The 17,856-nt window shown below is 40.1% G+C and overlaps 2 protein-coding genes across 2 annotated transcripts; one reads left to right on the top strand and one right to left on the bottom strand.

Annotated features, from left to right (window-relative positions):
• The first annotated feature begins 8,477 nt into the window (after positions 1–8,477).
• On the top strand, positions 8,478–13,522 carry pmpca (peptidase, mitochondrial processing subunit alpha). Its single transcript, XM_068738359.1, has 13 exons — positions 8,478–8,529; positions 9,294–9,496; positions 9,592–9,671; positions 9,761–9,843; positions 9,971–10,065; positions 10,143–10,243; positions 10,693–10,956; positions 11,111–11,203; positions 11,302–11,420; positions 11,532–11,622; positions 11,733–11,795; positions 11,896–12,040; positions 12,116–13,522. Exons 1-13 carry the CDS (start codon positions 8,483–8,485, stop codon positions 12,283–12,285), a joined length of 1,554 nt encoding a protein of 517 aa, XP_068594460.1. The 5' UTR covers positions 8,478–8,482; the 3' UTR covers positions 12,286–13,522.
• Positions 13,523–13,628: 106 nt separating this feature from the next.
• On the bottom strand, positions 13,629–17,554 carry inpp5e (inositol polyphosphate-5-phosphatase E). Its single transcript, XM_068738684.1, has 10 exons — positions 17,469–17,554; positions 16,682–16,805; positions 16,489–16,586; positions 16,252–16,376; positions 15,883–16,002; positions 15,540–15,647; positions 14,948–15,109; positions 14,757–14,872; positions 14,467–14,603; positions 13,629–13,761 (listed from the first exon to the last, which is right to left on the bottom strand). The coding sequence occupies exons 1-10, from the start codon at positions 17,552–17,554 to the stop codon at positions 13,629–13,631; spliced, it is 1,209 nt and encodes a 402-aa protein (XP_068594785.1).
• Positions 17,555–17,856: the final 302 nt, after the last annotated feature.

The raw sequence follows: 17,856 nt of genomic DNA, 5'->3' as shown, positions 1-17,856 counted from the left end.
TCAGCAGTGAGGCGTTTTGGCTTTGGCCCAGTGTGTTGGAGGCCACACACACATACAGTCCCTCGTCGTATTTCCTGGCTGACTGGATGTAGAGTGTTGCCTTTCTCAATCTGTGTGAGAAAGATTCATATTAATAGATCATATGCTATGAAGGTAACTTGCAAAATTATATTAACCATCATTCTTGAAAAATCTCAACACAGAAACTTGCCCTGAAGAAAATTTGCCTCCAGTCTGCTTTGAGTGTCCTCTCTTCACCCAGGTGATGGTGGGGGGAGGATGCCCTGACACCTGGCACTGCAGCAGAACCCGAGCACCCGGGGGCACTGTCAAAGTCTGGGGCCACAGTTGAGCTGATGGAGGGCCTGCGAAGAGGAGCAATTATTATACATTTACATAAAGTACATAAATGTACTTCAGCAGGCAGTTTCTATTGCCATACCGAGCACAGTTATCACTGCTCTTCTAGAGGTGAGAAACCTTTGCAGGTGGATGTTGGATGCCCTGCAGAAGTAGCTCCCACTGTCATGCTCCTGTACACTGCGGAGAACATGTCAAAGAACACGGCTGTGGAAACCTTCAAGAGTATAAACAAGGGATTTCCCTGAACATTAATATTATGCACAGCATTATTAGAGGCAAGTTATAATGGTTTGGCACCCCCTGTCATTACACTATGTATACACAAACAAAATCTATACAGGTTAAATATATGTGAACAGTTTATTTATTTTTCTGTAAGTCTGACTATTAATTTATGTACCTACATTGTATCACAATGCTTTACAAATAAAACAACAAACACACAAATCTATCACAAACACTCTGCCATTAAACTGCATCACACAAATACAAGCCAGAAATGCACTTTTCACATCAGCATCTAATGGTCTTTACTGCATGCCCAGAGTTTATATGCTGCACACACCTGTGGATGAATAGGTCTCCGTTTTGCAACACAGTTATAGAAGCTGTGGGGATGAGAGGTTGGTTGTTTTTAAACCAGGACACCTGGGCTTCTGGTCTGCTGTACGGTGGTCGGCAGGCGACTGTAACGTTTTCTCCTTTATTCACTGTCATGTTTGTGGGATTCTGGATGAAAACCCAGTCCATCTCTAGCAACACAACGATGTCCATTATTTAAATCTAGGAGCATTATTCCTGTCTGCTTCCCATTGTGCTGCAAGAATCAACTAGGCATTTCATTCATTCATCCATTCATCCATACATTCATCCACTCATCCATCTGAGACAATTGTAATCGTCACATCTTCAATCGCTTATCCAAATCCTGGTCAGGACTCAGGGGCTATGCTGGTACCTATCCCAGTTGGTTATACCTGAGAAGGGAGGTACACCCTGGACAAGTCGCCAATTTATCACAGGACCAAACAGAAAGACAAAAACCCATTTGAGTTTACACAAGGGGAACTAGACTTTACAAAGTCTGATTCCTCTTTTGAGGCTACTGGGCTTAAAGTGCTCAGTTTAGAAATCCAGAATACAAACTTTTGAAAACATCAAATTGTTTTTCGAGGATAAGAAGATTTTTGAACACTATTCTTGAAGACAAACATAATGGTTTTATAATTAACATGAACTTTATTTAATAGATCAGTTACATGATTAATGCGTTGAAGGTACGGAAACGGAATACTGCTTCAGGCATCCTTCTGATGAAAGCAAGAGAGCCAAGGAAGGATGAGCCCATGCAGCATTAAAACATCTGGATTAGTGCATACAGTACCGGCTGGAAGAAGGTAGGCTGACCGTGACTGGATTGTCTCTTTTTGGTTGGATGCTTCACAGTGATAAAAGCCTTCATCCTCCTTGGTCACATTTCTGAAAACAGTCAGAAATAAGACCAGAAAACTGGACTAACAAAGTACTATGACTCATGCAGAGCTGACAAACCCTCATCCCAGGAAAAAGCACTCAATGTTATCTTATGTCAGACTGAGAGATGATGGTGTAGAGCCAATGAGAGCACTTCATAAACAAGTAATAAATTAACATGGTGTCAGTGGAGCAATGCATTCTGCTGCAGCTACTGTGTGGCGCATGTCTCTACTGTCAGACTTGAAAATTAAAACAAGTTTAAATTATCAAGCTACAACCGATTTCTACAGTATCTGATTGATCAATAATTTACAGAACAACCAACAGCAACAATTAATATTCCGCTTGTCCCACCTGAATGTGAGCAGCTGTCCATTGTTGTGGAGGCTGAATGAGGTCGAGCGGCCTTTCAGCAGGCCGTTGTCTTTGAACCAGTGCACCATGGGAACAGGGAAGCCATAGACAGTGCAGCGCATGGAGACCTCTGTTCCCACAAGAACCGTGATGTTGTCGGGAGCCTCAGTGATCTGCAGCCTTTTAGGGACCCCTGCAATGTAGGTGCCAATGTTTGAAGATGTTAAGGCTCTAAAGAATAAAAAATTAAAATTAGCAAAGTAAAAATGAAGATTGTGAGATTGCTCAGGAATAAGAACCATAAATTCACCTTGCACAGTTAGCTTGGCTGGCCTGCTCCTCTTGCTGATGTTCAGTAAAGCATTATGCGTGACACAAATGTACGTTCCATCGTCTTCTAATATTGTGTTGAAAATATGCAAGGTGCCTGAGGTCTTCCTCTCGTCACCGCCTCCGTACGCTCCCTGAACAGGAACACAGTTTGCAGCATACAGTATGGTAATACCTTTTGGTCAAATAGGTATTATTTGGAATAGTAGTTGGTACATCAAGAATTCATTTTCTTCTATACTTCATTAAGTTACATGGAGTAGCAAGGATTAGTGTTTTGTTTCATTTTGCACCCTGAAGCTTTTGAGCTCAACTGAACTTTGCCAACTCACCCAACAACTCAGGTTGAAAACTGGATTCTCCACAGAAGCTGTAGATTTCATGGTCTAACTTAAAAGGAGCGTAAAGCAGCTCCTCTCTTAGTCCCATCTTAAAATGTCGTTTCAGAGGTTGCTTGTTTTTTATTTTTAACACCTCCTTAATTCCAATTTTAAGATAAATTGCTGACCAAAAGGCTGACTCAGATAACAAGTTCTACCTGAATGCCTTTTGCAGCCTTTTATTTTAGAACTATTACAGCGTGTACTGAATCAAGGGTCATTCTCTCTTGACTTGTTTGTTTGGCTATTAAAGCACTACCCCCCCTTTGGAAATAGATCAGCAGTCGCCGTGCTCACCTGAATCTGCCTTGCTCTTGTGACCAGTGTTCCATCTTTAAGCCAGGTGATGCTTGCAGGAGGTGAACTTTCACCTGACACACACTGGAAGAAAACTCCCTCACCTTCTCTCACTGTCTGGTCCTGGGGGTTGAAGAAAACATCCTCCAAATCTGGAAGATGATTATTGAAGCTCATTGTACAAATATGAGTTGTTGTTGTTTTTACACCTTTTAATTGAAAGATCCATTTTTGTTTCGCTTATGTTCCTACTCTATTATATACTCTATATACTCTACTTTTATTTCACTACAGTTACAGTCAAAAACGCAAAAGTTCTTCTTTATTATATTGAGTTTCCATCAGAAACCACTTCTTAAATATGAAGTGTTTTTATATCAAATCTACATCCCCTAACAGCTGTTTTTAATCATGCTTCAGGTTGGAAATACAGTAGATGTGCTTGGAGTTGCATGAAGTTACTATTTTCTTGTTTGAACGATAAGATTTGGAAAATTACTCTCAATACACCTTCGATAAGAACCGCTGTAGAACTTCCCAAAAAAAGATCTTGTCATACATAATAACTTGTATAAATAAATAAAAAAGGATATATGAGACCTTGAAAGCTCCTAAATTTACCACTGACAAGTTAGCATAATATTTTTAATTCTTGGAACATACATTCTCGAGGTGATAATATTGGTGGTTATGGCATTTTTACAAAAAGATTTATTTGAATGTACAACATTAACGTTATTAGTCATTTTATATGCTTGAATTGTCTGAGTGCTTTCTCACAACTCACCGAGCTGGAATGAGACTGCCACGCTGGACAGGATGAGTAAATAGAGATGGGAATCCATCTGTGTGAGCAGCAGGATGGAGACACAAATAACGTATCCTACTGCAGTGCACCCTGGGAAGCATGAGGAAATGGCCGTGCAGCTTCATCCATGGTGTCTGGTAGGAAAGTGTTTAATCATAAAATACATTATTAGAGGTTAATTCACTCAACTTAATCTGTTGCTGCATACTGACATAGTGTATCATTAATAGCCAATTGCCCATAAGTCACCTGGAGCATGTCCTAAACAATGTAGTAAAGTGTAAGATATCACACTAAAGCATTCCTGCATGCTGAAAAGCACCTTACATATCGTTGCTTTCCAGGGTTAATCTTGTTCATCAAGTCAAAAGCAATAAATTATCAAATATGTTATGTTACTTCAATATATTACACACTGATTATTTATTTGAAATACATATGTATATCAATAAATTGACTGACAGTCAAACAAGTTTTCCATTAAAACTCACTATAAATTTGTTTTGAACTTTACATGCACAAACAAACAAATATTAGTAAATAATTATTATTATTACTTAAATGATCCCTATAGGAAAATTGTTTTACATTTTTGAACACATGTACATTACACACATGTAAGCAGAGCGAATGTTGAGTGATCCAGTGGTGGGAGAAGTCTGAGGGCGTCTGATGCCTTGCTCGAGGGCACCTTGGCTTTGCCCACACCACCACTTTGACCCACTAAGAATTGAACTCCGATCACTGGATTCGGAGTCCAAAGTGCTAACATTACACAATTTAACTATGCAGTAATGACTTGCTACGTTGTTAAAATTTAAACAATCACATGCAAACTACTTTTTTATTGTAAATAAAGAAATAATCTAAACAAAATAATAATTTAAAAAAAATCAATCAGCAAAACTAAAATAGCACTTAAGCTATCTGATTGTGTTTGGATGTAGTCGGTCATTTTATTGCTTTGATTTTAGCAGAGTGATGGAAGAATTGTAAATGTTTCAGTGGCATTCTTCAGTGATTTAATCTCCCGTTAACACTCACCACACCATCCCTGCATCTCGAACCATCCTGCTCAGCAAACACCCCTGAATTGATGTTTGTGTAGTTTTACTTTTGATCAGTTAATAACAAACATATTCAGCAGATTGCCCGTCTTTCTCTCTCTTTGTCAGTCTGTCTCACTTGCTATCAAAGCAAGCAGAGCAAAATGGAAACATGGAAAGGGCAGGGCCCTTTTCATTTAACCTCATTTCTATCTATCTGTAGCACCACAGCAAGGTCAGCTTTGTCCTTTTTTGTCCCTTGAATTGGTCCCACCACTTTATAGAGCTTGCAATGTGCCCCTTCATTAAATGAAAGTGACATGAAAAGAGGCTGCAGAGCTTTGTACTGTGAAGATCAGTTGCTGGCCCTCTGCACAAAAAACTGCCTGCCTGACCACGTTGGCTTTCATGATTGTGAATATGGCCATGTAAGAGGTGGCCCTTTATTGCCTTAATAAATAGTAAATAGATGGGGATATTGGACAAATTATGCAAAAGACATGCTTTTATACTGTGTGTTCTGGCATTATTTTTTATGAAGAGACACGACCCAGGTCATTTTTTTCATTTAACTTCTGCACTTTTTTTTCAAAATTTCCAAATATCTTTTCACAATTTCCATAAAGTTATCTATAAAACATTTTACAATCCAACAATCTCCTTGAGAACATATACTAATAATCAATGCAATACAATAAACAGCAGATGGTCAATATAATCTCCAACTAAAATAAGTTTGATTTATATCTAGAGGATATTCATTTTTACTACAAAATGGCATCATAATATCAGCATTGAAGCTTATAGACAAAATAAATCAAGTATAAAGAGAAACAAATATAATTAACATTATTATTACTGCTAATATGAAGTAATTTTAATATGAATGAATCATAAACCTTCAATAAATAGTCATTTAGGCATTAGCACATTGCAAATTATTGTAACACTAAATTAACTGCTTGTTTTGCAAAGAAAAGATACTTATTCCACACATGTCCAAGGCTTGAAATCAATCCCTTTGTCTCCGCCGCAGCCTCTGCAGAACCTCCGTTCTACCGATGCATTCAATGAGCCTCCAGCTGAGAAGAGCTGGAAGCAGACAACCTCTCTCTCTCTCTCTCTCTCTCTCTCTCTCTCTCTCACACACACACACATCAAATAGATTTCCTAAACCTCAACCTTCAATATTACTTTAAGTAAATTATAATGCCACATACAAACTGCTTGATGTGTAAATAAAAGTATCCATTGCTAACAAATTCACCATATCAACTTTCCTCACGTTCTCTTTTCTCAGGCAAAATGTAACAGTGTTGGATTCAGGACAAGATCAAACATAAAGACGCCAGAATAGGAGAAACTTGTGTGTTCTCACAAATCTGTGTGAGAGCATGTGCTGGCGACGCGTCCGAGATGTAGCCCGCCTCTCACCCATAGGAGGAAGATGGAGAACCCGGAGAAAACCCACGCAGATACGAGGAGAACATACGAACTCTGCACAGAAAGGAATCGAACCCAGAAGATTCTTGCTGTGAGGGAACAGTCTTACCCACTATTCCACGTGAAAGACAAATTAATAATTAGTTAATTATTAAATTATTATTTTTGATGTTTAAAAAGAAACATAAAGGGATGTAAGAGATTTGTTCAGAAAATATTTTAATACATGATGTAGAAAAAGAAAACACAAAGATTTTACAAATATTTTGAAGCAATAAATACATTATTACATTTAGGAACACTAAAAATCTATGGGGTGTCTAATGTCTAGATATAATGAGATGAGCGTTGGTGTTTTAGAGATGAATCACAACCACAGAGATGAAGGATGTGAGGAGGAGGAAGACCGGAGTGATGAAGATAGGCCAAGCAGCTCCATGGAGCTCAGTCAAACAGACAGCTTGCTTTAACATTTGGTGAGTGTCAGCGCTAATGCCTGAAAACAGCAAGACAAATGCTAATAAACAGAACCACAATGTGAGTGAGGTTCTCCAGCTGCTGCTGCAGGTGGAGGTGTTCCTCTTTCAGAGTCTGGATGGTGTCTTGCAGCTCGTAGGCATAGCTGCTGGCTGAAAGCAGAGGAGCCAGCCACAAAACTGTGGTGACTTGGAGGATTGAGAACATTGTAGAAGTAAGTACCGTACTAAAAATTGTCACAAACAAGTTCGTCCTGTGTCCTCTTGTCAAATATCCTGTCTAATCCATCTGCAGCGCCAGATTGTTTGAAACTCAGACAGAGAGTAATTTAATTAGAGATCTCGTCTATTTCTGTGTCAACATTGATTCAGCAATAAGTAGCTAAAAGCTCTAGGCCTGCTTACCACTCTAAAGAATCGATTGTTCGGTTTTGAATTTGAGTCTAAAATGGAGACATATATTGAACATTTGAGTAGGTGCTGCTTTCATCCACTATGTTTTCAACACTATACTTTATTTAACCATCATTGTTGTTTTATCTTTTGTTTTCCTTTTTAATGGTAATACCATCTGACTCCATGGAGAGTTTCTAAATTATGACCAGTATGGATGACAGTCAATAAAAGGTTAAATAATATGTGTTAGTTATTTGACTACTTACAATGAAAAAATATTGGTATTAAATATATTGTGTTGTGCATAATTCTATATGTTGGATATTACTTTAAAATGTATTTCATGCTATTCTATTCTCATGATAAAAAATTCTCTATGATAGATATCAGGGAATAAATGGCAGAAGACTCATTTAACATATAATCTCCAATGGCCTTGATCCAAAAAACATATACCGGTAATAGAAAAATAAATGTATTACATTTAAATACAGACGGTCTTTATACGTATACAGTAATCTCAAATCGTGCAAACTTCATTGTAATTGTAGCAAAAGAATATGTTTTGACTCAGTAATAAAGGTTGGACATAATGATAGATAAATAGATAGATATGTTCTATATATATCCCAAAATAATTTCTGTATTCTATATATTACTGTATTCCAACAGTGTATGATAGTATATGAAGAACGATGATTGGTTTGGATGTACAGATTGCAGAATATCCAATATCCTCAGAATGAATCATGGTCAATCAGTCATAGAATAGAATAGGTCTTTATTGTCATTTCAACAAGTTCAACAATAAATAAATAAAGCAAACATGTCAAAATTAGATAGAAGATAATATAATACACATAATACGTATAATATTGATTGATACCGTTCCTTTACTGACATAAGGGACATCAGGTAGGCTATGATAACCATATTGAGATCGGCACAGGTAGGATGTGGTGTCGCCATAGTATGTTGCGTATACTGTATTCGCAACATGTATATTTGTTTGCTAGGAGTTTTAAATAAAGTTATGTTATCATTAAAAAAGGGGGTGGGGGATGTTTCGTCAACATTAACATCCGGGTCACTTCTGGTCGCAGTGGATCCAAGATGGCGACGCACATGTCAAAGTGTAGAAGTTGGCGTTGTGTTCAAAGGTATTATGTGTTTACAATATTGTTGCCGGATGCAGTTTAAGTTCAGAGAAACGACACCATTAATATGCGCACTATGTTTATGTCATTCCACTGCCAGGCTTAGTTACGTCATAACTTTGGTGGGTCTTTATCACCCAAAATTAGCCTGTTAGCGTGATTGGCCAGAACTACATCATGAGTGAAGCGGTGAATGCTGTAAAGCACATTTTGGATGGTGATTAGACTCTTTTTCAAGCTGTCTGGACGAATTCGTTAACAGCTTTGTCTCCAGATGACCATAATAATATATATGCTGTAGTACTCACCAGCTCTCAACCTAAATGAGCATTAGAGAGATTTTTGTTTGTGCGTAACAACGTTCTTTACCACCGTAAATGTTGAATGATGCAATATATTTGTGATTAATTGATACATCCCTCCACTCGAATTCAGAGACCTGATGAAGCTTTGACTAGTAGCAGCACATCACCCATTGTTATCTAGCCTTATCGCTACCAACAATAAGACGTAGAATAAGAATAGAACATAATATTATTTCAAATACTTTTCCTTGTTACTTAATGCTATTTATTCATTAATTATTGAATACCAGTTTTCTTTAATTTTAAGCATAAGGTAAATTACCAATGTAAATCAATAGGGAAGCGTAGGAAAACTGGTGTACTGGGTTATAATTACTTTTTTTCCAAATTAAATATTTATATGCTGTTTTCATATCTGGCCTCTTTGGAAGAGGTGAAATAATTATTGCTTTGTTCTCAAAGATTTGGCGTTGCAGCTTACAGAAAGTACAGCAGTGGCGGCGGTTACCCAAATGTCTCTCTCTGCTCACCACTGCCGGGGATCCCCACGCCAGTGTTTGCATCGGTGGATGCTCAGGAAAAATATGAAACAAAAATCACTACACTAGAAAATGGGCTAAAGGTTGCTTCCCAAAACAAGTTCGGTCAGTTCTGCACAGTTGGAAGTAAGTTGGAACAGTGAAATACAAATCTTGAGTATTTGCACATCTTTTAGGACCTGGCTACATTTTTGTGTTCGTTTTGTGTTCCTTATTTTCAGTTTTAGTAAATTCTGGATCCAGACATGAAGCAAAGTACCCAAGTGGAATAGCACACTTTGTAGAGAAACTTTCCTTTTGTGTGAGTGATAAATAATATAAATATAAATACCACAGAACAAAATATTGAGCTGTGGGAAGGAATGTTGAGCAATTTCTTTGTATCTTTAGTCCACAGCTCAGTATGGGAGTAAAGATGAAATTCTCCTCACTTTGGAAAAACATGGTGGAATCTGTGACTGCCAAACATCAAGGTGTGTGGTCTTAAGTACGATGTATGTCTCCGTCTGTTGCTACTTTCAATATGTCAATTAGATCTGCTGTGGGAGATGGATGGAAGGGATTTTGCATGCGTGATGCATCTTTTATTTTGAAACGCAGAGATACCACCATGTATGCTGTGTCTGCTGAAGTGAAAGGACTGGACACAGTGGTTAATCTCCTCTCTGATGCCGTTCTACAGCCTCGCCTGCTGGGTAGTACTGCGTTTATTTCAAATAAGAAATCCATGGAAATGGTGCAAAATGTCTGACATTGAATTGTTTTCATACAGATGAAGAGATTGAGATGACCAAAATGGCGGTGCGTTTTGAGTTAGAAGATCTAAACATGAGGCCAGACCCTGAACCCTTACTGACCGAAATGATACATGCTGTGAGTCCCTCCAACAGCAGCTCTCTGTGAAATCCATGCTGTTATTAGTTTGACTTTCTGCTGTAGATGTAACACTTTCTTAAATTTGCTTTAAAAATGTAGAACGTACAAAATGTGTACAGTGACTTATTTTTGATGGAAATATTATTACTTTTTTACGCTTTCTCCACAATTAAATATTTTCTTAAACAATTTAAAAAAAGTATGACTTCATTATTAGAACGTCAACCCGAGCATCATTTTTTCCAACCCTTCTTTAGCTATCCAATCCTTTTGTCATTCTGTGCTTTTGATAAGCTAAAAACCAACACCTGAGGCTGGAAAACATAATAAACTGCAGTTGAAATGTTTAAAGCTCCGTCCCCTAATGATCAATCTCAGGCTAAATTATACCAGATCACTGGGGCTTTCTTTACCTTTAACATTTTTGAACTGTTCTTTATTTCTAGGCTGCATATCGAGACAACACAGTTGGACTACCACGCTTTTGTCCTGTAGACAGTGTAGACAAGATTGACAAGGGAACACTTCACAGCTACCTGCGTAACTACTACTGTCCTGAGCGGATGGTGCTAGCAGGCGTCGGCATAGAGCATGACCAGCTGGTTGAATGTGCCAGGAAGTACCTGCTGAATGTGAAGCCGGTGTGGGGAGCAGCTTCCCCAGCCAACGTTGACCTCTCTGTCGCGCAGTACACTGGAGGCATTGTCAAGGTGAGTTCTTGGTATTATTGATACAAAGTTGTTCAGATCATTTCTCCAAAAATGCCTCTTCATGTGACATTTTAAGTTGTAAAATGGTGGCGGAAAAGAAGTGGTTTGGAATTGTCTTTGTGTTTGATGATATCATCATGTTTTCATGTGTCAGCTGGAGAAGGACATGTCAGAAGTGAGTCTCGGTCCAACCCCGATCCCAGAGCTCACCCACATCATGATCGGCCTGGAGAGCTGCTCCTTCCTGGTGAGTGTTTGCCGGGGCTGCTGTCTCGGACGATCTCCGAACAGGTAGCTGATATGTTAACAGCAGCCACCACACCCAAAACTATTTTGCATTTTCAGGAGGATGATTTCATCCCATTCGCAGTGCTCAACATGATGATGGGTGGAGGTGGCTCGTTTTCTGCAGGAGGACCTGGGAAAGGCATGTTCACTCGCCTGTACCTGAATGTACTTAACAGGTGAACGCCTCTCAAACCAACAATCAGCATCGTTTTAGCATGTAATCAAGCACTGATAAAACATTACCCCATTGGTTATTTTTATTTCACTAAACGTATTGTCTGCTGTAGGCACCATTGGATGTACAATGCCACCGCCTACCACCATAGCTATGAGGACAGTGGTCTGCTGTGCATCCATGCCAGTTCAGACCCGAGACAGGTCGGTACAAGCTCAGGACGGCAGGGTTCAAATATTTCACTGTAACTTGAGCATGCTCTGTTTTCCAAAATGGCTTCCTTGTGTGAATGACTGCATGCATTCATCCACAGGTGCGGGAGATGGTGGAGATAATAACCAGAGAGTTCAATCAGATGGCTGGAAATGCAGGAGAGGTAGTGTCTGTTTCACCATCGGGACAGACTCAGTAATATTCATCACTGTAGAAGGACAATAAAGGTGAGTACTATTGTACGGTTTTCCCTGTACCTCCAGATGGAGCTGGAGAGGGCCAAGACTCAGCTCAAGTCCATGCTGATGATGAACCTCGAGTCGCGGCCAGTTATTTTTGAAGATGTTGGCCGCCAGGTTCTCTCCACGGGAAGGAGGAAGCTGCCACATGAACTGTGTGATCTAATAAGTAAGTAGTGATTCAAACTCATTTTAAATTGAATGATAATTAATTGATCTTGTGATTTACCAACACATTTTCCAGGCAGTGTGACAGCCAGCGACATTAAGAGAGTAACCACCAAGATGCTGCGCAGCAAGCCTGCGGTAGCGGCTCTGGGCGACCTGACAGAACTACCCTCTTACGAACAGATCCAAGCCGCCCTGTCCAGCAAGGATGGACGTCTGCCCCGCATGTACCGCCTCTTCCGATAGGCCGCGTGGCCATCGGGTTTATCATCTCTGACAAACGCCACTGTAAATGAAGCAGACTGCAGGATTACAGTAGTGTTCCCTCCCACGGTGGAACTCGACACAGTTCACGCTGGGGTGGGGCAATCCTGCATATTCCTGAGAGAAGAGTTGGGATTTTAAAACGATCACATTTTACTCAACAGTGTCTACATTTAACTGTAGTCTTTTGTATTTATCGTCTGTGGACATGAAGCCATATTTAACTGTTTATGGTTTAAGGAGTTTGGCTTTAAAGGGACTATTCACTCCCAACGCCAAATGTTATTAATGCCCCAATTTAATTACTCTAGTCCTGACCTTGTTTGACTGAATGACATTTCAACACAGGAGCACATACTAGTTTAACTTTGAGAAACATCTTTATTTGATTTCTCGTGGATTGGAATGATCAGTACTGCTGAGTGGCTCCGATCTTCTCATCTACTTCCCCAAACAAAAACAATGAAGTGCTTTCAAGAGTACCATAACACTCGTCTTCTGTGGTTGGTTGAATTTAAAGGCTCAATGTGACACACCGTTTACCCAGTTTGTTTTTACCAGAAGTGACGTGGCTTCCGAGTATGGTGAATGTTAAACTGTGCATCCACTGATGAATAAATGTGACTACAATATATTTTATGGGTCTTGCATTGCACTGTGATGATCAAAATCTAGCCAACAAACATGTTTTAATGTTTATTATATATGAAAATGACACTCACAGGCACTTATTGAGCAGATCGCCCAGTAATGTAGTACACAGTACATGTACAATTTATGAGGCTACACAGCAGCAAGGTGAGAGGTAAGGCTTTCAGTTACAGTCTGATACAAAGGATCGTTTGGTCTAATTAAAGTAGCGACATGTTAATGTAAAGAAAAAGGCTCCATCTGTTTCTTGGGAAGAGTTCTATGTGTAAATGCATATTAAATCTGCAAAAAATCCAACATTAGGTGTTACAGATCTCCAATGATATGTTTGAACTGTTCTGTCAGGATGCATCTCAGTTCAGGGCAAAATCCAAGTGCAAATCAACCTTAATTGTAGAGTATTAAAAGTGGTACAAAATGCTTTTGTGTATGGTAAGCTTTTTGATGACATGACATTTAAAAATATATTTAGACACTGATGTAGCATTCAGAAAAATGTAAAAAATTGTAGTTCTTGGTTTGTTTTAATATCTACAAAAAAAGTGGATGGATGTATTTGCACAAAGATTTGAAAGTTTGGTTTATAGTGGCGTGTGGCTGCAAAGTAAGCCACAATGGGAGTCCCCTACTGTCTCACTTTGAGTAGAGGATGAATAAATAAAGGTCAAAAGGTTTTAGGAGATGGTGCAGACAGTACTGCTACTTTGGTTCTTCGTGGCCTCCCTCCTCTTCAGCTCCCTGGTGATTCTCCTCCTGATGCCTTCCAAGTACAAGCCTCGGTCAAACTGCCCGGCTCCCAGGGGAATACTAAACAGCACAAGCAAAAAGAAGACTTGTGTTAATGATAAATTATAGATATGTATACGTCCAGTACATAGATGTATGCTGGCCGTCTGGATTTCTAATCCACATGCAGCAGGTGTTTATACCAAACACCTGGTCATACCTCTCCATGTATAATGTCCCAGCTTTCATCTTAAACGCTGTTACTATGAGCTGGACTGTCTCTGAGGCATTTTGCACTATCTGCGCCTCGTGGTCATATCAGCCATGGTGCACTCCTGCCTCGATTGATCTATAGATGCAATATCAGGTCCTTTTGCTCAACTTATTCATGTATAATTAATAATATTCAGATTCAAAATACTTCATTAATCCCAAAGGGAAATTCAAGGCTTCCTCCGTTCGTTACTTGTTGAGTTTCAGGGTGCTAGATTTTGGGTCGAACCCTCCATGCATTGTGAGGATTGTTTACATGTTGATATCACCAGTTGGCTCGTTTAATATTGCAGTTTGGTGTGTGATAAATGTTAATAGCTTGTCACTTCTTCAGTCCTGATCATCTTCATGATGCTGCCTCCCTTTCTCCAGGTGTTTCAGCGAGTCATGGCAAACTCGATCCCAAATAAAAATGTCAACTTAACAAATTCTCTGCGTCCTGCCTGTTTATATTGTTGCACGCTTCCGCAACAACTGTTTGAAAGTGTGTTTTTGGATGGAACTGGGACTTACTTGTCTCTGCCTGGCCTGACTTTGATCTGGAAGACACCAATAACGGGCCGGTGGTCTGAGGTCTTGATGCTGGGGCAGCTGGTGTACCTGAGCACTTGTATGCCATCTGTCTGCCTGCTCCTGAACAAGATCCTGTCCTGTGAGCACAAACAAAGAAATTCAACCCAGTTGAGAGCCACATGATGCTAACTGACTGCCCAGGTCAGTTGCATTTGTAATCAGAGGACTATCTTAACGGTGTATCTGATAATCCTGAGTCACATATGTGGACCTTTTCTGTTTGGTCTTACTGTGTATGAAGGCGTTCTCTGTTTAGAAGTAGTGTCGTAAATATCACAACCGATGTCAAACTTGTACGTCGGACGGAAGTGTATCGGTGCCTCTCGGAAGCCTTTGAAGATTGAACCTTGTGAGGGAAGCAGCACATTAGCAAGATAAAGGATACGCAAAAGTATACTAATACAACATTTTGTTGGCATACCATCGTTCATCTCCTTGGAGAGTTGGTCGTGCTCCAACAGTGGGCCCATATCACCACCGGCTGTGTTGTTCATGATGGTTTCTACTTCAACTCGGTCTTTACTTAGTCGAAAGTTGAAATCTCCAAACCAAAAGACTTGGTCGAATCTCGTAGTAACGTCAGCTAGAAGCATAAAATGATTTCATTATGTATTTACTAGCTGAGAAAGGCAAAATGGATTCTAAATACCACACCAATATCTTCTGAGACAAAGGGGAAGCCATCTGTTCAGACGCTGATACCGTCTATAAACTTCCAGTATATTAATATATGTATTATATATACACCTGTTCATCTTATTTAAATATTGAAAAAGTGGGTAAACTTGTTGATAGAATTAGGTTTAAACATTGTTTGTAACTTTGCCTGACTACAGTAAAAGGAACACCTTGTTTGAAGATGCATTGACCTTGAAATTAACTTTATCATTGCAGGGACTCTTATAATGTGAATAATTATATACTATTGTCTAGGTCGGAATGGAGCAGCAATACCCTCCTACTGGTCGTGATTTCCACCGCCATTCACACAACTCAAAATGAAAGTCTCTTACACGTTGTGGAGCGGTAAGGGTTGGTGTCTGGAAGGCATTTTGGAAGCGCTAAAGCCTCGATGATCTTGTTGTAATCGAGAACTCTTTCATAAACCTTGGCATCTCCAGCTGGAAATAAGAACAGAACACATGAGAAACATGCGAGACTATCTAGCTGCAAACGCTGCAGAAATGCGACACAAAACAGATGAATAAGTGAGTGTAAACATTTCAAAGAATAGATGTACATATGGTAATTAAGCATAAATGATAAGACTCCAGTTTCTTCTCCAGATATGACAGCAACAAATGCATTTTAGTACGAAACTGCACCCAGTCTCTGAGGAAACCTTCTCTGACTCACAGGTGAAGTGGGATGTAATGAAGAGGAATGACGTGCCAAAAAAGGTTAAGGCAATTCCCACAGCGCCTTTGGTCTTGATTTGAGAAATGATCCTGGTTGTCACCGTGGCATGCTCCACCTCTGCAGGTCAACAGAGCAAATGGTATAACAGCTTAGATCTAGCGTTGACACACGCAGTACTACAAAGCGTTCCTGAGCCCAGGCAGCAATAACTTTCATAGACTCAGGAATGCAATCATGTCTGGAGAACCTTTCACATCCAGCTTGTGAATGACTCTTTCCACACCCAATTATAACCTTGTCTCCTGTCTCCACATCTTATTACCTCACATGGTATACATTTCCAGTATTATGGACACAGAAACTGACCTGAGCAGAACCAGATGAGATCTCGTCGAACAAATACACTGAGATATAAAACACCATGTGATGCCGCATATAGCATGACGTAGTAGGGTCCCAATGTCTCCTGAAGACGGGTCTCCCACTCTCGCCTACAAACAGTCGCATACGTAATAAAATAAGCTTCTTCACACCCCTGATAAAGTAATCAATCATCATTATTCTTTTTTTCATGCGACTATAAAATCAAGCAACCTAATGTACCTGTCAGGACAGCCCTCCTGGACCCCAATAATGTAAAAATCTTGTGCAAATTCAGAGTCGGTTGGAAGGAGCAGATCATCTATGTCGCCTGGAAGCCCCTGAAGAGGACACAGTTCCGTTGATTGCTGAACCTCTGCAGGTAGTGACGAGATGCAGACTGCAGACACACTGCAGAGCTATGCTTTCCTCCTACCTTCTCTCCCTGCATGTTCCACGTGATTACATAGATGCCCACTCTCCTGTTGGGGAAGTAGCGGTCCAGCTCCTCGGCTCCAAGCAGGGCACCACTTCCCAGCACACTGCCCTCCAGAAAGCTCCTTGAGAATGGAAAGGAAAACTAGCAATTTACCTTGCAGGATTAAGTCAGTTCAGCGGAAAAGCAAAGCTGATCTCTGAGATTGGAATCATTCGGAATTAAAACTATGACATTTTTCTACGGCACAGACTCGAGATGCTTTTCCTACTGAACAAGCACCTCCTGTCATCCTGTTTAATCCCTCACAACGCTCACATCACCTCTTTCTCTTGAAGGTGAGTGCAGTGGAATGTAAAGATTTCAGGACTACATTACAATTTGGCTGCGCTAAGCTCAAAGCACAATCAGTATTAATTCACTTGTCAATAGTGTAAGATGCTGTAGCTAATGTCGCTGCAGAGGCAGTCCACAATAACTTTGTATTTACTATAAAGATAAGGTAATTGAATCCGGAGCACAGTTTACACCTCATGGTATTCACAGCGTAATCCACATGTGGCTGTGCCGAGCTGAACCATTATTACAAAAGATAAAACATTTGCATCCAGTTCTACAATTTGCTAGATTTACGTCGCTTCAGACATTTATCCAAATGCCTTTAAAGAGTCGAGCTTCTAAGAGCTTTCTGACTATGAAAAAAGTAAGCTTTATAAAACCATCCTTAGCTCCTTCCTGAGAATGACTCCAGATACATCATTTACATGGCCTGACGCGTTTACTCTACCTGTTCCTCACATCCTGGGGTCTGATGGGGCTAAGCACACTGTAGGTGGACCTCATGGAGTTGACAGAGGCGCTGTCCGAGCCCATGTTCTCCAGAAGTCGGCTGTCACTCAGGTTCCTGTGGAATCTCTCTCCGGGCCTCTTCCCAGCTAGCACAGTATAATCCAAACAATCCCTGTCAATCCTATTAGCTGCCCTCAAAGTGGCTGTTGCGAAGCTCTTCTCCAGAGCAGGCAACGGACCAGTGGGTCGCACTGGCGACAGACGCACCTTGGTGGATCTAATCCAATGGTCTGTGGGGTCACCTCCTTGCATGGGAGGAAGACTCTCTCCACTGTCCTGAAATACTTGGGATCCCGTCATTACAGCTAACAGGGGTCTCACATTGG

This window comes from Brachionichthys hirsutus, chromosome 4 (genome assembly GCF_040956055.1).
Source record: "Brachionichthys hirsutus isolate HB-005 chromosome 4, CSIRO-AGI_Bhir_v1, whole genome shotgun sequence".
Lineage (NCBI taxonomy): Eukaryota > Metazoa > Chordata > Actinopteri > Lophiiformes > Brachionichthyidae > Brachionichthys > Brachionichthys hirsutus.
The sequence above is the reverse complement of the archived record's forward strand: the minus strand, read 5'-3'. Positions and strand labels throughout refer to the sequence as shown.

What these genes read in the sequence shown, in the direction of transcription:
- pmpca (XM_068738359.1), top strand. Translation starts at nt 8,483, where the DNA reads ATGGCGACGCACATGTCAAAGTGTAGAAGTTGGCGTTGTGTTCAAAG. An exon ending in ACACTGGAGGCATTGTCAAG is followed by an intron (nt 10,957 to 11,110) that starts GTGAGTTCTTGG and finishes TTCATGTGTCAG; the next exon opens with CTGGAGAAGGACATGTCAGA. An exon ending in TACCTGAATGTACTTAACAG is followed by an intron (nt 11,421 to 11,531) that starts GTGAACGCCTCT and finishes TGTCTGCTGTAG; the next exon opens with GCACCATTGGATGTACAATG.
- inpp5e (XM_068738684.1), bottom strand. Translation starts at nt 17,554, where the DNA reads ATGGGCTCGGACAGCGCCTCTGTCAACTCCATGAGGTCCACCTACAGT. An exon ending in CTCCAAGGAGATGAACGATG is followed by an intron (nt 14,873 to 14,947) that starts GTATGCCAACAA and finishes TTCCCTCACAAG; the next exon opens with GTTCAATCTTCAAAGGCTTC. An exon ending in AGAGAACGCCTTCATACACA is followed by an intron (nt 14,604 to 14,756) that starts GTAAGACCAAAC and finishes TTGTGCTCACAG; the next exon opens with GACAGGATCTTGTTCAGGAG.